General features: G+C 45.2%; 1 protein-coding gene across 4 annotated transcripts in view; it reads left to right on the top strand.

The window, feature by feature from the left end:
- Window positions 1–255: 255 nt before the first annotated feature.
- Window positions 256–23050, top strand: part of KNG1 (kininogen 1) — a 30384-nt gene continuing 7589 nt past the window's right edge. For 3 of the 4 annotated variants that reach the window (XR_005886112.1, XM_041002972.1, XM_041002973.1), the window contains exons 1-7: window positions 256–632; window positions 4445–4555; window positions 6166–6250; window positions 10036–10208; window positions 18698–18805; window positions 21157–21241; window positions 22039–22211. Coding sequence is in view for 3 of the 4 variants with exons in the window: in XM_041002972.1 (XP_040858906.1) it covers window positions 438–632; window positions 4445–4555; window positions 6166–6250; window positions 10036–10208; window positions 18698–18805; window positions 21157–21241; window positions 22039–22211 (930 nt within the window). In the remaining variant the exon portion in view is untranslated. The remainder of the gene's footprint in view (window positions 633–4444; window positions 4556–6165; window positions 6251–10035; window positions 10209–18697; window positions 18806–21156; window positions 21242–22038; window positions 22212–23050) is intronic. The other variant, XM_041002974.1, reaches the window with a different exon arrangement.

Raw genomic sequence — 23050 nt, forward strand, 5'->3', positions numbered from 1 at the left:
TGGGCAAAGAGGCCTGCACCTTGTACTCTTTGTTGCATTGTTTGCCCATGGAGTCACCTTTGGGAAAGTCATCAGAGAATAACAGAGCTGACTGATGGTGTTTTCTGCTTTAATGGACTCTGCTGTGATTTGCAATGCAAAGTGGTGCAATCTCCTGTAAATATGTTCTGTGCTCTGACACACTTTCCCAAGGCCAATGGGCAGGTCAGCAACCCCAGAGTCACAATGTTCTAAGCCAGAAACTGCCTTGGGTAATGAAACAGTCATTTGTCCTTTTGGAATAGGGGCACATAGCGTATGGCAGCAGGAATCCAATCAAGTCCCCATACGCTGAGGCAGAAGAGAGAGAAGACAAGAGACTGAAGATTGCTGGACTCAGCATCCAAGTTGGCTACAGAATCCTCATCCCTCTGCTCCTAGAGGGAGACTGTTACATCATGAAGCTCATTGCCCTCCTTGTCTTCTGCTCCAGGCTGCTGCTCAGTGAGACCCAGGAACTACACACTGAAGAAATTGACTGCAACAACGAGGATGTGTTTAAGGCTGTGGATGCTGCTCTGGAAAAATATAACACCAGAAGCCAAAGTGGCAACCAGTTTGTGTTGCATCGCGTAACAGATGTCAAGAAGACGGTGAGTTAGATTTCACCTTGGGGTCCTTTGGGATTTATGCTGATACTCAGAGACCAGGCACCTCCCCCTACACACACACACACACATGCACACACAATCATTGATAATCAAAGGTAGACTTTCCAACTCTTAAAAACATCAACACCACTCTCTGGCCTTGGAGGGAGGACAGGGAATGATGAGTCCTTGGACCACCATCGTAAGGCTCCTCAGTGATGAGAGAAGTGATACGTAGCAATGGGAGAAGCTGTTTCTAGGGTGAAATGAAACAAAGGGAGGGGGAGTGACCTAAAAGGCATTCAGCCAAGTAGGAGGACCCAGGAACTCGGACTGCAATAAGAAAAACCCTGGGGGTCTGGGATCAACTAAAATATAAAGCCCGTAGATCTCAAGTGAAACAAATCACCAAGAAGGTCCATCTACACAGGGTCAAGGCTGAGATTAGCGTGGGTAGGCTGCTTAGACAAAATACAAAATATGAAACTCAGACGCCAGATCAAATCAAGTCTGACAGCCAGGACTTAGCTGGTTGTTCCCATTTTTGGTCACTGCCCTGACAGCCCCAGGTAGGGGACAACTTCTAGCAGAAAGTGTGATTCAAAGAAGTCATCTTTCCAAGGTTTGTTTTCGCTAGAAAAGACTACGTGGCTGAGATAGATAAGCAATTGATCGCCTTGATGGGGAAATAACCCAACCATGTGACCTCACAAAGATTGGGCCAAAAACCACAGTGGGAAGATCTCGGTTGTTGGTTTTTGTTTTTGTTTTTTTTTTTCCCCTGAAAGTAAAATCACGCCACTCTGTCTCATAACCTGGGGTGGTCATGTGAGGAGTTCTGTCCCCAGGGGCCCTTGCACACAGTTGGCCTGTGGTGTCTTCGTTGGATGAGGTTGGTAGCAACCAGGGACTTTGCTCTAAACTGACCATGTCATTCTCTAGTTAATCTTTACTTTGCCACATGAGTGCTCCCGCCACTACCTGTGCCTTAGGCCTGCCTTGTCACCATGCAGGGAATCTTGGAGACCATGCTGTTTGACTGTCCTTGCCTGATGCATTTACTCTGACCAGGCAGGATCACGGCCAGCACAGTCATGGGCTTCCCTAGCTCCAGAATTGTAGCAGGCTCTGCTCAGGACCTGGGGGCAGCTTGAGCCAGGTCCCATTCCTCCTGGGACGTGCCTGCTCTCAGCTGCAAAGAGAGGGGCTGCACCATGTCACTGCCTAGGCCCTTTACTGCTCCACATGCCAGAAATCTGCATCCAAAAACCCACCCAACACAGCACCTTTCCACCGTAAAAACATACTCAATTAGATCTTACAAAGTAATAGAACAGCCATGAAAAGGAAGGAAGTACTAACATATCCCACACATGGCCAACATTGAAAACATGGTACAAAGTGACAGGAGCCACCGATGATGACCACATGCATGACTCACTAATAGAAGTGTCTGGAACAGGCAAAGACAAACTCAGAAAGTAGGTTATTGGCTGCTGGGCTGGAGGAAAGGAGGAACGTGTAAAATTTCTTTCAGGGGTGAAGAATTACTTGGAAGAATACTAAAAAACATTTAAGTGTATACTTGGGTGGGTTAATACATCTATTTAAAATCGGAAAGAAGAAAGGGCCTGCTGTGGTGCCCTTTCAATCAATTGCGCAATCCTCTCTCTACAAGTGCTTACATACCTAAGGATGCCAGGTTTGTGTCCCAGATGCTTTCCCTTCCAGCTCCCTGCCTGTAGCCTGGGAAAACAATAGGGATCGGCCCAAAGCCTTGGGACCCTGCACCCGTGTAGAGTCCTGGCAGAAACTCTTGGCTTCTGGTATCATATTGGCTCAGCTCCAGCCGTAGTGGCCATTTGAGGAGTGAGCCAGCAGACAAAAGATCTTTCTGTCTTTCCTTCTCTCTATAAATCTGCCTTTCCAATAAAAATAACTTTTTTTTTTATTCAAAGAAGAAAAACTAGAAAATAAATAGAAATACCAAAATTACCCATATTAAACCCCACCACTCAGACACAGTTATTCACATTTTTCTCTTTAATCATGATGTCTTTTTTGATTTTTATTTTGTTGTATTGTGTTCTTTGATTGTCTAAAGTACTTCAGTGAGGCTGGAACCATGGCATTATAGGGTAAGCCTCTGCCTGTGGCACCAGCATCCTATATGAATACCAATTCAAGTCCTCACTGGTCCTTTTCTTTAAAATAAATAAATAAATAAATAGTTTTTCCCAGACCACAGGCCAAGAGCTGATGGGAAGTGGGACATGAAGGACATGACCTAGGGCCCATATGGGATGTCAGTGCTTTCAGGTGGAAGATTAGCCAATTGAGCCATCATGCTGGCCTCTGCTGCTCCACTTCTTCTTCTTTTTTTTTTTTTTAAAGATTTATTTTTATTATTTTTTTTATTGGAAAGGCGGATGTACAGAGAGGAGAGACAGAGAGGAAGATCTTCCGTCCGATGATTCACTCCCCAAGTGAGCGCAACGGGTTGATACTATGCCGATCCGAAGCCAGGAGCCTCTTCCAGGTCTCCCACGCAGGTGCAGGGTTCCAAAGCTTTGGGCTGTCCTCGACTGCCTTCCCAGGCCACAGGCAGGGAGCTGGAAGGGAAGCGGGGCTGCTGGGATTAGAACCGGCGCCCATATGGGATCCCGGGCGTGCAAGGCGAGGACTTTTAACCACTTGCGCCACCGTGCCGGGCCCTGCTGCTTCACTTCTAATATAGCTTTCTGCTAATGATCTGGGAAAGCAGCACAAGATGACCAAAGTGCTTGGGCCCTGCACCCACATGTGTGACCCAGAAGAAGCTTCTTGCTTCTGGCTTCATTTTGGCCCATCCCCAGTCTTTGCAGCCAAATGGGGAGTAAATCAATAGAAGGAAGATCTCTCTCTCTCTCTCTCTCTCTCTCTCTCTCTCTCTCTCTCCTCTCTCTCCTTCTCTCTCTCTCTCTCTCTGTAACTTTGCCTTTTAAGTAAACAGATACTTTCATGCTCATTAGGAAAAAATTAGAAGACCATTTAGAAATGTTTGTTTGAAGGCACTCCACTATTCCAGCATCACAAGTAGCAGCTTAACCCACTGTGCTACAAAATCTGCCCTTTTTCTAGTCTTTTAAAAGACATGCAAGGGATCTTCTAAAAGTCTATAGAAAATGTATATAATGGAAGCCAGTGCTGTGGCAGCAAATTAAGTTGCCATATGGACACTGGTTCGAGTTCAAGTTGCTCTAATTCTGATCTAGCTCCCTGCTGATGAGCTCTGGAAAGCAGTGGAAGTGCTTGGGACCCCACACCCATGTAGGAGACCCAGGGGAAGCTCCTGCCTCCTGACTTCGACCTGGCCCAGCCCCTACCATTGTAGCCATTTGGGGTGTGAACCAACAGGTGGAATCTTTCTCTCTCACTCTCTCTCTATTACTCTCTCTCTCTCCTCTGTAACTCTGCCTTTCAAGCTAATTAATTAATTATTAAACTAAAAAAAGAAAACATGTATCATAAAAAAAGCTATGCAGGAATCTTAAGGGTTTGTTCTGTGCAAACAGACTTATCTTTTATTCCATTTTCTTCTAAATTTGTAAAAGTTTCATCACCTGTGGACATATACAAGTGTTGTTTTTTAATTAACCTTTGAAAGTGACAAGTGCTGGTGATCCAGCTGCCACCTCGGTGCATGTTAGCGCATCGCAGTCATTGGCATGAGAACTCTGTTCCCACCGGCTGGATCAGCCATCACAACTCCACGCACACGCTGAGGACTGCTCTGCAGTGAGCTGACCACACTGTAACTTTGATTGCTTTTTCAGGTTGGCTCGGATATATTTTACTCCCTCAAGTACCAAATCAAGGAGGGTGACTGTCCTGTTCAAGACGGCAAGAGCTGGCAGGATTGTAACTACCGAGACGCTCAGGAAGCTGTAAGTGTCATGTCAGCAACACAGTTTTGCTTGCACAGATTAAAAAAACAAAATAATGAAGAAGCCAGAAGTTAAACAGAGCAAGCCCACCTAAAAGATGGGGGCTCTGGTGTCCAGCCAGGGCACTGGACAGGGTGAGGGAGTGTCACCTTCAGGAAAACAACTGAGCGCTGGGTAAGCTGAGCTGAAGGATTGGCGAGGGAAGGACACGGGGCTTCAACGGCACAGACCTGAGAACAAGCGTTAACCTTGTCTCCAACTAGCTGTGTGCTTGCAGGCAACTTGTATGCCTTCTCTGAACTCATGTTCTCCCTTGTTTTTAAAAAAGAAAAAAATCTGGGGCCTGGCGCGGTGGCGCAGTGGTTAAGGTCCTCGCCTTGCACGCCTGGGATCCCATATGGGCACCGGCTCTAATCTCGGCAGCCCCGCTTCCCATCCAGCTCCCTGCCTGTGGCCCGGGAAAGCAGTCGAGGACGGCCCAAAGCTTTGGGACCCTGCACCTGCGTGGGAGACCCCGAAGAGGCTCCTGGCTTCGGTGCGCTCACTTGGGGAGTGAAACATTGGACGGAAGATCTTCCTCTCTGTCTCTCCTCTCTGTATATCTGCCTTTCCAATAAAAATAAAATAAATCTTTAAAAAAAAATCTGGAGAAGGAAAAGGTGACGATTATGCAAGTGATCTTATAAGTAACGGCCATTTTAACCGAGCCCCTAACAGATGCTGGGCACACCATGGCCGTCTGGAAGTTTGCGGTCCTCCTCCTCAGCCTGTAGATTCAGCACTTGGGTGTCAAGACACAGGCAGTCTGCATGTGGTTTGAACATGGCAGTCAGCTGCAGTTCTAAGAGAGTGCTGGGCTCCAAATCAGATGTCCTCAATGATCTCATTTGCAAAGTGGGGACAGGTGGCCACTGTACCCTGTCCGGCCTGGCTCCCAAGGCTATACAGCACGTACATAGAGAGATGTGCTTCATCCTGAGAGAACAGCTCTGGATGTGACTGAAGAATGGGGAGGCAAGATAAAATGGAAACCGTTGTTCTGCCTAGCCAAAAGCTACCAACAGGAAAGGCTGACCATGGTGGGCCTCTGTCAGGTGCTCCCATGTTCACAGCATCCTGTCAGATCCATGTGGCATGTCTCCTACAAGATGGGTAAACATGAAGGGACTTGACAAAGATAACCTCTAGCCTGTGCCTGGGCTACATGGGCACCAAGTCCTTGTTCTTTCTACTAATTTGAACCTAGGTTCATAGGAATTGTATGAAGCCACTGACATTAAGAGGTGAGTTAGGAGAAGCATTCAGTAGGCTGGTTCTTCGACCCTGTAGTCCAAACCTCTTAGGGGAAAAGAAGGCTCTTCATGGCTGGAAATGAAGACACAGGCTTAGGAACGCCACCACTGATACTGCTTCTCCTCCCACCTCTCATGAATCTTGGTGACTTGTACGGGATTATTGTTAGGCTACAAAAGCACACATCTTTACTTGTCAAAGCTCTCCTAGAGTGGAGCTTTCTGTGTTTCGTGGAGATAGCTGTGTTTAGCAGGAGTTCAAAGAGAGCCTCTCTGTGTGATGCATTAGCATAGATGTTGCCTTTCTGTTACTCATAGGCTACAGGAGAATGCACAGCCATCGTATCGAAGAGGAAAAGTGGAAAATTCTCCGTGGCAACACAGACCTGCCAGATCACTCCAGGTAACCGATAGGCTCATGGCACAGTCCTAGGGGCAGGGAACCAGAATGGACAGTAGCAGTGCCACTGGCAGTGTCAGGGAGAGGGGAGCGTTCACGTGGGTGGGGTGAAGTGACTGAGTGCCAGAGTTGGACCAGGGTCCTGCTGGTCATCACCCCCACTTTGCTTCAGAACTATCCTAACCATTCTGTGGGGCCACACTGTATTACGTGTGTGTGCAAAGCAGTGGAAAAACTCAAGCCTAACCTGTGTGTAGTTGGCAGCAGCAGGCTGTTGTGGAAGAGGTGGCTGAGCACAGACCCTTAGGTCCAACCTGACCTAGAACCAGAGCTCCTCTCTTTCTTGACTTTCATTTTCCTACACAGACAATGGAGCAAGCAGGAGTTTCCTCCTCCTGGGATTGCTGTGAGACTGACAAAAGACGAAGTGCAAGTCCTGTCTGGCACATAGGCCAGCACAAACACACGGGCAGCAGTGCGAGTCGCGGGCACAGAGGAGGAGCACTGAGCTAGGAGCAAGAATATCTCTTGACCAAAATCTTGGCTCCCCAAACAGCCAGGAGTTCCATGTTGTATAGGGCTAACTTCCAGGAAAGCCATCCATATTCATTAACTTTCAAGGGCCATTCCGGGAAGAGGCATGCATATTCCAAAGGGAGCCAGCACACATGCCCACTAGGCAGGCTCTCAAGCATGTTGCTTGGAGTCCATGCTCAGTTGGGGGTTAGGAGGGGGTGTAGGCATCTTCCCATGGCAGCAAGGTGAAGGAAAGGGTACAGCTGCCAGCTGTGCCAGGGACCTCAAACATCTGGATCAGGACTTGCAACTCCCTTTTTTCTTTAAAAAAAATTGTTTTTAATTACCTATTTATTTGAGAGGCAAACAGAGAACACCCATCAACTGTTCACTCCCCTAAATGCCCACAGTTGCCAGTGTTGGACCAAGTCAAAGGCAGGAGGCAGGAATGCAATCCAGGTCTCCCAGGTGGATGGCAGGGGCTACCATCTGCTGCCTCTCAGGGTCTGCTCTAGCAGGAAGTTGGAGTCAGGAGCCAGAACAAGGGATTGAACCCAGAACAAGGAATCGAGACACACAGATATGGGACTCTGGTGTCTTAATTAGCCAGCTAAAGCACCAAGCCAAAGGCCTTCCCTCCAGATTTGCAACTTTTTAATGAGAAGTCTTAGCCATTGAGCTTTGCTTCATTCACTAAGCTGCATCCTGCTTGGCTGCAGGAACACCTGGTTATTCTCAACCAAGGTTTAATCAAGGCTATGTTATTTATTTTTCCTTTGGAGAGATGGTCAAAAGCATCATGCCTAGCAACCGTAAAAATGTATTTATGGCAATCATCAGAGCTCAAATATTAGCAAGCAAAACTATTGAGGTCTTCTATGGCAGCCATGGTTCTGAACATTTTACTTGCCTTAACATACCTCACCCTCATCTCAACTCCAAGAAGTAGACATTCATATCCCCCAAGTACTGATGAGGAAGTAGAAACCCAGATCACTTAATAAACCTGCCCAAGATCCCATAGCTAGTAAGCAGTGTAACTGGGAGAGCAAATCCTCAATAAACAAAATTCCTGAAGACTATAAGTTACAGTGCAACCAGTCAAGAGATGGGCCTACTATTAGCTTCTTCCGTAACATGGCAGACATGCAAAGTTCAGAGGGTGGGCACATCTGGATAATGTCAATCAGCAAAGCCTTCCCAGAATGGGCCTTCCTTCTGTGAGACCTAGCAGCTGACGAGGCTGGGACAGCTCGGCTTCCCTGTCCAACGTGGACCTTGTGGCAGTGGTTGCCCATCGGCACTAGCGATGGCTAGAACCTACAGAAACAGCATTCCTGGCCTTCAAATGGCTGCCAGCAGTTGCAGTCCAAGAAAAACAACCCCAAACAGGAAAGAACTCACTAGTAATCGCAAATATTTAATTGCTAAACATATCTCTAGGAATAGGAGGGTAGGTGGGTAGAAAATCATTCTGCCACCCAGACAAATGGAGTGATTCTGTCCCTGCTAACCTCAGCTCAGGGGTGGTTCTTCTCTCCCACCAGGCCCCAGTCAATGTCCTTAATGCGAGCTAGCTTTGAGAACAGACAAAGCAACCTCTGGCCTTGTCTCTAGCACCAGCTCTGCCATTCAGGCTTATTATTTGTATTCAGTAGTTCTTTTCATTTCCTCATGGAACTCCCCTCCAGTGTTTAATGTCACCCAATACCCTGACTCAAAAGGAACCTTCAAAAAGAAAGGAGGGAGGAAGCTGCACACATCCATCCTGCAGATGTTTCCCTCACCCACTTATCTAAGGAGAGAAATGGTTGCGAGGAGAGTTGTGTTGAGCTGTTTACAACTTGGGGACAGTGCAGTCCAACTGCTGGCTTCCTGATCGTATTTGGAACGCAGGCATGCAGACACAGGTGCAGCCAGGGAGTGGAGCATCCTAGAGGAGGTAGTCTTGGAGGCCCAAGACCAGCCAGCCTTCTGCAGCTGCTTACCCCCACCGTCCCACACCCCCCCAGCCACGGCATTTGCCCCCAGCAGCCAGCAGGTGGAACCATCTGTTAATGAACGTTGCTTGGCAATGAAGCAGTACTTTCAAAATCCTTTGCATAAACTGAGTACTGACCTCGGACCACAGTTAGTAACCACAGGCCTAGGGAAATGAAGGCTGTATAACTGCACGGGGTCCTCTTTGCAGAGGCTCCACGCTCTGATGACCGCCCTCCTCCCCACCGCAATCTTGAGGCTCTGGTAAAATGCCTGTGTGCTGTGTCCCATGCTGCTGTGTCCCCTTGTCCGGGCTGGGGCCATCCATCCCTCTTCGCCACGCTCTCACGCTTACATGCATGCCTCATGTTATGTCATCCTTTTCAGCTCAGAAATCTTTATCTTTACATACAGGAGTCTTCCTTGATGCCAACCCAGCTCCTGCCTTGCAAGGTGTTACCAAATAATTTTGAGGTGATCTGCTTACAGTTCTGACTCTCCCCTCCTCCCTGTCCTTTTCTTTACATCAGTAACTGGAGAGCCCAGTGTGTAACAGCAGGTACAAAATACATCTTGATGAGATTTAGTTAAGATAATATCTAGGCATCCCTGTGCTCGGCTTCAAAGAGCTTTTTGTAACACTGAACTATAAATAATAATAATTATTATAATGTTTTACTTCTTTTATAAAAAGGGTGAATTAAAAATGAGTTATATAATTTAAAATTACTTCAAAATAAAAATTAAAATAACGATTCATGTCCCTATACCTATAAGATGTCCCTGAGTGGGCCAGCACAATGGCTCAATCAGCTAATCCTCTACCTGCAAGCACCAGGATCCCATATGGACACTGGTTAGTATCCCAGATGCTCCACTTCCTACCCAGCTCTTTGCATATCGCCTGAGAAAGCAACAGAGGATGGCCTAAAGCTTTGAACCCCTGCACTCATGCGAGACACCTGAAGAACCTCCTGCCTCCTGGCTTTGGATCAGTTCAGTTCCAACAACTGAGGGTAAACCAGCAGATGAAAGATCTCTCTATCTCTCCCTCTCTCTGTAAATCTGCCTTTTCAATTAAAAGAAGAAGAAGAGGAAGAAGGAATGTTCCTGAGTGAATGATAGGAACATTTCCCCCCCTGATAAAGCATCTTGTATTCTTTCTTCCTAATGCATACTAACATTGACTAGGAACCTATTAGGGCCTGCTCAATTGTCCTTATTGTTTTAAACCCCAGTGCCTGAATGCTGGTATCCTTCCTTAACACTGCCCTTTCTTGCCCTTTGTGAAGCCGAGGGCCCTGTGGTGACAGCTCATTATGACTGCCTGGGCTGCGTGCATCCTGTGTCCACCAAGAGCCCTGAACTGGAGCCCGTTCTGAGGCACGCCGTTCAACATTTCAACAACCACACTAAGCATTCGCACTTGTTCACTCTTCAGGAAGTCAAAGGGGCCCTAAAACAGGTTTGCTCTTTCATTTTTCATGTTACAGGATATTGATCAAAACAAAATGTTAGTTCTTTATGCTTAGGGTGTCATGATCTTAAACACCATTGGCTACCACGGCAGCAAGGCCGTGGTGAGGAGCTCTTCCAGGTGTCTCATGTCCAGCACTGGGGCAAGGATGGTGTGACCCACAGTGGGAAAGGTGGATGGGAACAAACTTCAAGGGAAGTTGAAGTTTGTTCATAAAGGGGAAATGTGAGTCCTACCAGTGGTGTAATGGCAAATCACCCTGGCTTTATAGTCTTGAGAGAACTGGTACCGTCTTGCTATCATGATTTAAACATGGTTCTAGCACGCTAAATTGTATCTTAAGAGGTTGAAATGCCTTTCTGAGTACCCCTGAAATTATAGTTTCCATATCCTCAGAAGAATAAAGGAAGTAATAAACCAAATTTTTTTTTATTGTTGCTTACATTATATTATGTAGTACAGTTTTATAGGCGCTGGGGATCCCCCCCACCCCTCCCATACCCCTCCCCCCATGGTGGATTCCTCCACCTTGTTGCATAACCATAGTTCAAGTTCAGTTGAGATTCATTGCTTGCAAACACATGCCTAGCATAAAGTTCAGCGTCTTATTGTCCAGATAAGTTCAGTGGCCTCTTGGGGAGACCTTCTATGGTCTGAAGATAGGTCTAACAGAGTAAAGATCCAGTCAGTTAAAAGCCCCAACAAGGCCTCAGTATCATTATACAACATTATGGAATTAATTGACATAGTATTGGGTAAACAATATGTTAAAAATAATGCAAGTTCCATTCTTCGAAACATCTGGGTTGAGACAGTATCAATGACAGGTTCAAAAAATAACAAACAACCAAACAAAAAATTACAGGTTAAATCAAGGCAAACATGTGGTATCTAATCTTTTGGGATTCACTCATTTCCCTTAGCATTATAGTTTCCAGTTGGGCCCATTTAGCCACAAAGAACTGCGTTTTGTTTTTTTTAATAGCTGAGTAGTATTCCATGGAGTAGATGAACCAAAGCTTTCTTATCCAATCTTCTGCTGATGGGCATTTCGGTTGCTTCCATGTTTTCGCAATTACTGATTGTGCTGCAATGAACATAGGGATGCATGTTGGTTTGTCGTAAAACAGGTGTTTTGGATATATTCCTAGGAGTGCTATTGCTGGGTCATATGGTATGCAGATTTTGAGTTGTTTGAGTGTTCTCCAGACTGATTTCCATAAAGGCTGTACCAATTTGCAGCTCCACCAGCAGTGGAGTAGGGTTCCCTTTTCCCCGCATCCTCGCCAGCAAGCATTGTTGGTGTTCTTGTTTATGTGGGCCAATCTAACTGGTGTTAGGTGGTACCTCATCGATGTTTTAATTTGGATTTCCCTTATTGCTAGGGAGCAGGAACATTTTTTCATATGTTTGTTTGCCATTTGGACTTGTTCCTTTGTGAAATGTTTGCCCATTTCCCGTGCCCATTTCTTGAGTGGCTTGTTTGTTTTGGTTTTTTGGTTGTTTTGAAGTTCTTTGTATATCCTGGAAATTAGCCCCCTATCGCCTATATCGTGTGCAAAGATCTTCTCCCACTCTGTGGGTTGCTTTTTTACTTTGTTGATTGTTTCCCTTGCTGTACAGAAGCTTCTTAGTTTGATGAGGTCCCATTTGTTTATTCTGTTCTCAACTGCTATTGCTTTTGGTGTCCTTCTTAGAAAGTCGGTACCTACTCCTAGGTCTTGCAGGGTATTTCCTACATTTTCTTGCAAGAGTTTGAAGGTTTCTGGATGTAGGTTTAGGTCTTTTATCCATGTAGATTGGATCTTAGTGTATGGTGATAGATGTGGGTCTATCTTTTTGTTTCTACAGGCTATCAGCCAGTTGTCCCAACAACATTTACTAAAGAGTCCTTCCCACTTGCTTAAGCTGTCATTGGTCTTTTTGTCAAAGATTAATTGGCTGTATCTGTGTGGATTCCCTTTTGGTGCTTCTATTCTATTCCATTGATCTTCCTTTCTGTCTTTGTGCCAGTACCAGGCTGTTTTGATAACCACTGCTCTATAGTATGTCCAGAGGTCCGGGATTGTGATTCCCCCTGCTAATTTCTTATTTTTCAGGATGGTTCTAGCTATTCGTGGTTTTTTGTGTTTTCAGATGAACTTTTGAATCATTGTATCCAGTTCCGTGAAGAATGTTTTGGGCAATTTGATTGGAATTGCGTTGAAAATGTATATTGCTTGTGGTAGTATAGACATTTTAATGATATTGATTTTGCCTATCCAGGAGCACGGGATGTTATTCCATCTTTTGAGGTTTTGTTCAATTTCCTTTTTAAATAGTTTGTAGTTTTCTTCGAATAGGTCTCCTACACTTTTGGTTAGATTTATTCCCAAATACTTCATACTTCTCTCTGCTATTTTGAATGGTATCCTGTTGGTTAGATCTTCTTCCATCTTGGTGTTATTTGCGTACACTATGGCTGTTGATTTTCGTTCGTTAATTTTGTACCCCGCCACTCTGCCAAACTCTCGTATAAGTTCTAGCAGTTTCTGTATTGAGTCTCCTGGTTTTTCTATGTATAGGATTATGTCATCTGCATATAGTGAAAGCTTGACTTCTTCGTTTCCTATACGTATGCCTTTGATTTCTTTTTCTTGTCTTATGGCCTCTGCAAGTACCTCTAGGACTATGTTGAATAGCAGTGGTGATAGTGGGCACCCTTGTCTTGTTCCAGATCTCAGTGGGAAGGGTTCTAGCTTTTCTCCATTCAGTATGATACTGGCGTTGGGTTTTTCATAAATTGCTTTAATTATGTTGTGGATTTTCCCATCTATGCCTACTTTGGCTAGAGTTTTTAGCATGAAGAGGTGTTGGATTTTGTCGAAAGCTTTTTCTGCATCTATTGAAACTATTATGTGGTTCTTGTTTTGCAGTTTTTGTATGTGGTTTATAACATTTATGGATTTCCGAATGTTGAACCATCCCTGCATTCCAGGGATGAATCCTACTTGATCTGGATGAATGATCTGTCTGATGATTTTTTGAATTCTATTGGCTAGGATTTTGTTGAGAATTTTAGCATCAATGTTCATCAGAGAAATAGGTCTGTAGTTTTCCTTCTCTGATGGTTCTCTATCCGGTTTTGGGATTAAGGTGATGTTGGCTTCATAGAATGAGTTTGGGAGGGTTGCTTCCTCCTCTATTGTTTTGAAGAGCTTGTAGAGGATTGGGGTTAGTTCTGTTCGGAATGTTTTGTAGAATTCTGTAGTGAAGCCGTCTGGGCCTGGGCTTTTTTTCGTTGGGAGATCCTTGATGACTGTTTCAATCTCTACCTCGGTTATGGGTTTATTTAATTCTGCAGTTGCCTCCGGACTGAGTTTTGGTAAATGGTGGGAGTCCAAGAACTTTTCTATTTCTTGGTGGTCCTCAAATTTGTGGGAGTACAGTTCTTTGTAGTAATTTCTAATTATTTTCTTAATGATTGCAGTGTCTGTTGTTATGTTGCCTTTTTCATCTTTAATGCTGTTGATTCTCACTTTCTCTTGTTTTTTTTTGGTCAATCGGGCCAGTGGAGTGTCTATTTTGTTTATTTTCTCAAAAAACCAACTTTTTGATTTGTTGATTTTATGTATAGTTTTTTTGATTTCTATTTGGTTTATCTCCTCCCTTGTTTTGATGATTTCTTGTTTCCTATTGTGCGTGGGACTCTTCTGCTGCTGTTTTTCCAGATCCTGGAGGTGTGTGGTTAGTTCCTGTATTTGGCGTCTTTCTTGGGCCTTGACATGCGCTCCGATTGCGATGAATCTACCTCGTAGCACTGCTTTGGCGGTGTCCCACAAGTTTTGGAATGTAGTATCAGAGTTTTCATTGGTTTCCATGAATTTTTTGATCTCATCTTTAATTTCTTCTCTGACCCATTGTTCGTTTAATAGCATATTGTTCAATTTCCAAGAGTGCCTATACTTCCTGGGGAGTTTTGAGTTGTTGATTTCCAGTTTCATCCCATGGTGGTCTGAGAGGGTACATGGTATGATACTAATGTTTTGGAAGTTGTTTAGATTCGCTTTATGTCCTATCATGTGGTCGATTCTGGAGAAGGTGCCATGCACCGCTGAGAAGAATGTATAGTCTGTGGCCTTAGGATAAAAAGTTCTATATATGTCTACTAAGTCCAGTTGTTCTATTGTTTGTGTGAGCTCTGTTGTTTCTTTGTTGAGTTTTTGTTTCGTAGACCGGTCCATTGTTGTTAGAGGTGTGTTGAGATCGCCTACAAGAATTGTGCGGGTGTCTATGTCTTCCCTTAAGTCTGTAAGTAATTGCTTTACGTAACTAGGTGCATTAAGATTCGGTGCATAAACATTAATGATGGTGATTGCTTCTTGATGGATCATTCCTTTCACCAGTATAAAATGGCCTTCCCTGTCTCTTTTGATGTTAGTTAGAATGAAATCTATTTCGTCTGAAATTAGGATAGCTACCCCAGCTTTTTTTTCTTGTCTATTGGCGTGAAATATCTTTTTCCATCCCTTCACTTTCAGTTTCTTTGCATCCTTTCTGGTTAGATGCGTTTCTTGTAGGCAACAGATGGTTGGGTCTTGTTTGATGATCCATTCTATTAATCTCTGTCTTTTGATTGGTGAATTTAGACCATTTGTGTTGAGAGTTAAAATTGAGAGGTTGCAATTTTGCCCTGCCATGTGATTGTGTTGTGTGTGTGTTGTTGCCTATGTAATTGTCTTGTTTGTGCGGCCTTTAGTTTGGAGACCTTCTTATTTGCCAACTTTGTTTGTGATTTGCCTCCTTTTTGTCCGGGACTAGCGCATTTCTAAGGAGACTTTGCAGAGCTGGTTTTGTGTAGACATATTCTTCTAGTTTTTCTTTGCTATTGAAGTATCTGATTTCGTTCTCATATACAAATGAGATCTTTGCTGGGTAGATTATTTTTGGTTGACAGTTGTTTTGTTTCAGGACTTGGAAGATCTTTGTCCATTCTCTCCTTGCTTGTAGGGTCTCTTCGGAGAAGTCAGCAGTGATTCTGATGGGCTTTCCCCTGTATGTGATCTTTTCTCTACTTCGTACTTGTCTCAGGATTCCTTCTTTGTCTTCATTGGAGTAGAACTTGAGCACCGTGTGTCTGGGTGAAGATCTCTTTGGATCATGTCTGTTGGGAGTTCTCTGTCCGTCCTGTATGCGGGGTGGATTTGTGTTCCAAGTGTTTTGGAAGTTTTCCTGTATAATTTCATCAAGCACTGCTTGCATCCCAGATTCTCTTTCTACTCCCTCGGGGAGGCCGATGATCCGAATATTCAGTTTTCTAAGGTAATCTTTCATCTCTTGCATCATTTTATTAGTTTTGCTGAGGTTTGTCTCCAGCTGTTTAATTCGCTGGACACCTTCATTTTGTGTGTCTTCTGTTTCAGAGATCCTTTCCTCTGCCGCATTTATTCTGTTGATGAGGCTTTCAATTTTATTCTCTTGGGCATCCAGTTTGGTTTTGATTTGTTGTATTTCGGTGATTATGCGGTTCTGGAGGTCTTCCAGCTTTGTGTCCACGTCTCTGAGAGATTTTAGCATTATTTTCATCAATTCCTTTGTTGGTAACACTTCCATGTCTTCATCTCGCATCGCCGATATTGATAATGGCTTTTGGCCCTTGTTTGGTGGGGTGCTGGCTCTTTCATCTGGAGCACAACTCTTTCTGGTGGTTTTTCCCATTGCGTTGGTGTATTCTGGTGGGGCAAATGGACCCGTGTGTTGAGGGGCTGTCAGGTGCTTTCCTGTAGAGATTGGAGCCTGCAGGCGTGGTGTTGCCGGGCGTGGTAATTTTCAAGGCACCGTTGGTGCGTTCTCAGGGCCCGGGGCTGTAGAGCACCACCTTGGGGGCCCAGTGGATTCCAGGCACACTCTGGGCACCTCTTCTACAGGTGTGACACCCCAGGGCGTGGAGGGATGGAGGCGCTCTCTGGGTGTGCCCCCTGTGCGGGAATCCCCAGGGCTTAGAAGGTTTTATGTGCTTTCTCCCTGCGTTCTCCGTGTCAGGGACTGCAGGGTTTTTCAGGGCCCACCTGTTGCGTCTCCCACACACGGGACTGTGGGTGAGGCACTTTCCAGGCGTGGCTCTTGTGCAGTGAATCCACCACTCGTGGTGTGTGGGTGTTCAGAGCCCCTGCTCCCGTGTGGCTCCCCCACACAGGCCCTTAGCGGAGGAGTGACCCAGGCGCCCTGTTATAATGACTTCACGGCAGGTTCTCACCGTGTCAGTGTGATGCAGGAGTTTTCAGAGCTCTCCTGGTGGGTCGCCCACGCTCAGAATTGCGGGGTGGGAGGCTAGGAGTGAGCAGTTCACCCTATGGGAGTGGTACCTGCATGCCAGGGACACACAGCGCTACACTTCCCAAAACTGGGAGCTCTCCTGACACCTGACACCTGACACCTGTGCTGCGGAGGCGGCTGCTGCAGGCAGCGATCAGAATCCTCCTGGTGTTCCCGTGCATCCACCAGGCAGGATGTGGGGGACTCCAGATCCTCGCCAGCAGCCTCTGCGCACCGAGACGCACTGGCCCCCCTCAGCGCAGGAACATCTGAGGCGCCTTCCCTCACCACCAACACCACTGCGTGTAGTTCCCAAGGCACAGACCCAACCATTTCAGGCTGCCTGCCCCGCCTTCTCAGAGGCTGGAACCTCAGTAGGGGGCGAGGAATGCGGAGGCTGCCACGTCAACCCCCCCCCTCACCAAACGTCCGGCTGCTGCAGTCTGCCTCCGCCGCTGTCAAAGGCTTCCCGCCGGCGACGATCCACCCGATCTCCCTGCCTCCGAGCTGGCCGCGTCTCCCGTCAGGCCGTTTTCAAAAGTGACTCTGCAGGTCTGGAGTGGGATGTCGGTTTCTCTACCTTTGTCCTGCTCCGTTCTCGTTGTTCTTCCGAGTTGTGTGGATCTTTTTGGCTCCACACTGTCCCAGGGAGCTTCACAGACCTCTCCCTGCGGTTCCCTGCTGTTCCTCTTTGCTGCTTCTGTAGCGTTTTATCCCTATCTCGCTGAACGCTCCCTCACAGCCTTCCTCCCACGTCGGCCATCTTAAAACTCCAAAAATTTTTATTGGCTCAGTTCACCAAATCTTTGCTGACACTTGATTGGGTCGCTTGCATTTCACCCTCTTATTATGAGTGATTAATTTTAGTCAATAAGGTTCTCTCTTCAGTAAATGCCTCATAAGGGATAGGCGTTGCAGCACAGTGGGTTAAGCTGTTACTCGGGATGCCTGGGATGGAGTCCCATGTCCACCTGCAATCCAGCTTTCCGATAAGGCAGTGAAGGGAGGTAACAGATGATGACTCAATAACTTGGGCCCCTGGCCCCCACATGGGAGACCCAGATGGAGCTGCAGGCTCCTGTGTTGACACAACCACATCCTGGTTATTGTGATCATTGTAGGGAGTGAATCAGTAAATGGAAGATCGCTCCTCCTCTTGTCTCTCTCTCTCTCCAACTGCTTTCCTCTCTCCCTTCTCCTCTCTCTGCCTTTCAAATACATAAAAATAAGTAAACAAAAATATGTATTTCACTAATTTCGAAAAAGGCCCCATAGCTTGCCTTCATCAAAGATGCCAGTTTTGCACAATTACAATCTTATTCAGGCACCAGGATGAGGCAGCACAGAAAGCAGGAGAAAGTGTGCCACCTAGTGGCCTGATCATCTAAGCACACCCCAAAAGGTCTAAAGGCCACGGGAGCATCATTTTCTTTACTTAGAGGAGCATTCTTGTTTCATGAAAGTCAACAACACACACTCTCTCTGCAGCCTGACAGAGGAAATACTGTTGGGTCTTATGTAAGGAGTTGGCAGCTCCATCCATTTCTTTTTTTTTTCTTTAGATTTTTTTATTGGAAAGTTAAATATACTGAGAAGATCTTCTGTTTACTGATTCACTCCCCAAGTGGCCACAATGGCTGGAGCTGTGCTGATCCAAAGCCAGGAGCCAGGAGCCAGGAGCTTCTTCCGGTCTCCCAGGAGGGTGCAGGGTCCCAAGGCTCTTGGGCCGTCCTCGACTGCTTTCCCAGGCCACAAGCAGGGAGCTGGATGGAAAGCAGGGCCGTCGGGATTAGAACCAGTACCTATATGGGATCCTGGAGCTTGCAAGGCAAGGACTTTAGCTGCTAGGCTACCACACTAGGCCCTCCATCTACTTCTTATGCTTCAAGTTTTAGATGGATTGGGGCGCGTGTGTGTGGGTGGGTGTGAGTTGTGGGGGGATGTGGGACTCTCAAGTTATTTAGTTCTTGTTCAGTAGTGACATTTGTCTAGAAATTATTATAAAAGTCTACTTCTTAAACAGTGTATATTATGTGTAATAATATAGTATAAATGATATTTAGCATATTTGTAATATATATGTAATCTATGCCATGCAGTCTCCTAAACTCATTGTATTTACATCTCACAGTGATTAATGCTTAAATTGTCCTCTTTCAATGCTCAACCCCAAATTGTTTCAGGTGGTGGTTGGATGGAACTTTGAGATCACCTACACAATTATACAGACCAACTGTTCCAAGGAGCATTTTCTCTTCCTGACTCCAGACTGCAAGTCCCTTTCGAGTGGCGTAAGTAGACAAAAGTTGAAGGATGAAGTTCTCTGTTTTCTGTTTATAGGACTTACACACGGGCAAGATCAAGCTGTGTGCGACAGTCTAAGCCCTGGGGTTTTAGCTGACATTTTGTGATTTACACTCACCATCAGCCCGTGACTTTGCCTTACCTTCCAGGAGAAGGCTCTGCACAGCCAGCTATGAATGTTAACAGAACATAAGTAGGGCTCTGGGTGGGTCTGAGTGGACTGATGACATTGTCAAGTTCATCCTGGTTATGTCCTCATACCTCCCCGCTTCCTGTTCCTCCCTTTGCACTCAGTGTCCTTCCGCTGTTCCAGCTTTCCTTGGGACAGTTCCTCACTTTAAGCTTCTCTCTGTTTTTCTCACCTTCCCTTTTCTGCCTGTGTCTTTAACATTCAGACTCTATAACTTTGTGGTCCATGCTGGAACAATAGTTTGCCTTCTGAAGCATAATTACATTACCATGGCGTGTCTCAAAGTGGTAATAGGCAAGGAATATGCAAATGGCCAAGGCATGATGCCCAGCAGGAGTATTTTCATTTAACACTGTGCCACTACCAAGGCACCGCTGTTAAGCCAGTCTAGTCATCTTGCTTCTAAAAGTCCGTTCTACGGGGGGAAATGGGAACTGCAGACCACAAGATATTGATGTTGGTGTTATTTTTTAGAAGAAAAACAATGAAGCTAGATTTTATATGTAACATTAGGGAATAATTAAAATTCAGTATGTCCATACAGTACAGTATGATGTAGCTACCAAAAGACCTTAGAGCTTTTAGTGACATAGTAATATTGCTATGAGTTAAGTAACAGAAAAGTTAAGTCAAAAAAAATTAAAAGCAGAATCAAAAGTAAACATATAGATTTCATTCAAACATATGGTAAACATAAATATAAAACCTGATAGAAAGCAAACATGCCAAAATGGGATATAGCTAGTTTTCAGTGGGAATTACGGATCCTCCTCCTAAGCAGACATCAGTTTGAAAACAGCCTCTGTCACCACACCATGAATTCTGCCTAAAATTGAAGCAAGTACAACCACCAAATGTCTGGTGGAGGCAGAGTGGAAGAACCATGAAATCACGGAGTTCACGGAGACAATGTCCCAAGGAAATGAATAGTTTACAAGGGCAACCCAAGTAAAAAAGAGTGAACATAGTGTTACCCACAAACTACCCACATCAATTTTCAAGGAAAAAAAAATCACCTTATTTGTGCCCTAATTAAAAAAAACTAATGATTAATAACCAAAACAGTAGCCAACCCCACAGATATTTCTATTTGCTCACCTTACACAACTCTGACTGCAAAATTAAAGTGCAGCAAACTTTCTGCTTCATGGATGCCAAAACTGTTGTATGCAGATCATCTACAGAGAGGAGCAGAACTTTCCATCTGAATGTTAGGTAAATGGGACCTGGAACATAAAGTATTTCTCCCGAAAGTTGTCATAGAGATGAAACATAGCTTCTCCAGGATGGTCCTGAAGAGAAAGCACGATCAAGTGATTGCTACCACGGCAAGGAAGTGAGCTGACTGCAGAAGCAGACTGGCCAAGAGCAAGGCTTAAGACAACGGTTTCTTAGACATGCTACATGAGGGCAAGGGTCCAAGCACTTGTGTTATCTTCTGCTGCTTTTCCAGGCACAGTAACAGGAAGCCAGACTGCAAGCGGAACGCCAGGAAGTGAGCTACTACCCATACAAATGCCAGTGTCACATGTGGCAGTCTTCCCTGCCACACTACAATGCCAGCTCCATGGTTAATATTTCTTATTGAATATTTATTTATTTTTGTTGGACAGGCAGGTTTACAAAGTGAAGGAGAGACAGAAAGATCTTCCATTCACTGGTTTACTACCCAAATGGCCACAACAGCCAGAGTTGAGTTGATTTGAAGTCAGGAGCCTCCTCTGGGTCTCCAATGTGGGTACAGAATCCCAAGGCTTTGGGCCATCTTCTGCCCTTCCAGGCCACAAGCAGGGAGCAGGATGCAAAGTTGAACAGCCGGCACGTGAACCAGCATTCATATGGAATCTCAGCACTAGCAAGATTAGCCACTTGAGCCATTGTGCTGGGCCTATAGTTAATATTCTTATTCTACATTTTCTTGACATCTTATTCCATATTTTCTATATAGGCTTGTGTTTGTGTCTACAAATGTTGTTTTTAGTGCTAATACCTGTTTTTCATTTTCTCTTTTGCAGTTAGACTACAGTTTTCATATTTTCATATGACAATTTGGAAAGTAGATATCCTATTTGTAGATATTATAGTTGTTGAAAGAGCATAAAAAAATGTGATTTGTGTATATATTTGTGTATTTTTTTTCAACTTCAGGATATCGCTGAATGTATAGATCATGCATACATGGACCCTCAGCTAAGGATAACTTCCTTCTCCCAGAGGTGTGACATTCTCCCAGGTGAGGCCTAAAAAATGTGGGCAGCCCCCCAGCAGAATCGTGGACCCAGACAAATGGTGGGCTCTTTCTCGGAAACTGAATATGGCTCCCCATGGCCTAGCAGGCAGTGTATGTAACCTCACACCATTTTGGAGAGTACTGTCCCTGTCCCTACCCAACTTAGGCAGCAGGTGCACCAGAGTCTGCTCTGCCATAAAGGGACATGGTGACAGAAGGGAAATGTCATGTCCTCTGGGCAAGGCTGGCCTTGGCGATCAACACCAGCTGGCCTTCCTTGAGTAGAAATTGTCTTTAAGTTGGATAATAAAAGAGAGAAATGTATTCCACTGTTAATGACGCATAATAAAATCCTTGCAATCACAAGGGTTTTTCTTTTCTCCCCCACACGTTACAGCGGAAGAAAATGAAGTTTACTATCAAGTCAGTATTTCTTGTAACTGTGCTTGACTTTTCTCATGTCATATGCATTCAATGATGAGAAGTTTGACTTAAGCATTTTCATTAGAAAGTCATTCTTTTACTTTGAGCATTGCTTTTAGTATCAAAAGTGAAAAAGTAAAAAAAAATAAATAAATAAATCAGCATGCTGATTGACTCATTAATGCTTCCAAATGAAAGTGTTTCCCTACAATACACCAAGAAGAAGACAGTCAAATAATGCAGATCAGACAGAAACCTTCAGTACCTTGGCTACCTCGTGGCACTCCCTAAACCACAGGCTGGGTCTTGTGCAGGAGAGGTGTAAGGAGAGGCTGTTCTTGCACTGCGCACATTCACTTAAAATTTGATTCTTTCAGGGGAGGAGTTTATTCCACCACCCACCAGGATATGCGCTGGCTGTCCCAAGGACATACCTGTGGACAGCCCATTGCTGCAGGAGGTGCTGACTCATTCCACAAAAAAGCTGAATGAAGTGAATAATGGAACTTCCTTGTTTAAGATTGACACTGTGAAAAAAGCCACCGTACAGGTTCGTATCTTCTGCTACAAACACAGCGACACTAACAGTCTAGGCTCCAGTGGCTCACTAATTTTGTCACTGATGCTGATTCTGGATCGGGAGACGGTACCCTTGGGCACAGGACTTGGTTGATTTGAATTCCAAGTTCTGGCCTTGCTGCATGCTTGATGTATGACCATGAGTAAGTCTCTTAGAGCATTCTCTCTGTTTTCCATTTGTAAAGAACTGGGTTGAGGATCCAATAAGATAATCATAAATCACTTCTCAAATCCTAAAAGACTATATTAATACTAACAAGTAGAACATAAGAAACAAAAGTACAGACAAGGAAAGCAAGACTGATTCTACATGTATCTACTCTGTCATTACGTCACCTGGTGCCATGGGCTCAACTGTGTGGGTCAGTGTGTCAATTCGTCTCTTCACACTTCTGTCCATGTCATTCCTCCCTCCATTCTCATTGCCTGGGGTTCCCTTTCTTCTTAGAAATGCACCCTTAGGGCCCGGTGATGTGTGACCTAGTGGCTAAAGTCCTCGCGTTGAACACGCCAGGATCCCATATGGGTGCCAGTTCTAACCCCGACAGCTCTACTTCCTATCCAGCTCCCTGCTTGTGGCCTGGGAAAGCAGTCGAGGACGGCCCAATGCTTTGGGACCCTGCACCCGCCTGGGAGACCTGGAAGAGCTCCTGGCTTCTGGCTTCGGATCGGTATAGCACCGGCCGTTGCGCTCACTTGGGGAGTGAATCATCGGATGGAAGATCTTCCTGTCTGTCTCTCCTTCTCTCTGTATATCTGACTTTGTAATAAAAATAAATAAATCTTAAAAAAAAGAAAGAAATGTTCCCT

This window comes from Ochotona curzoniae, unplaced genomic scaffold (genome assembly GCF_017591425.1).
Source record: "Ochotona curzoniae isolate NIBS_2020 unplaced genomic scaffold, NIBS_Ocur_1.0 scaffold_2587, whole genome shotgun sequence".
Lineage (NCBI taxonomy): Eukaryota > Metazoa > Chordata > Mammalia > Lagomorpha > Ochotonidae > Ochotona > Ochotona curzoniae.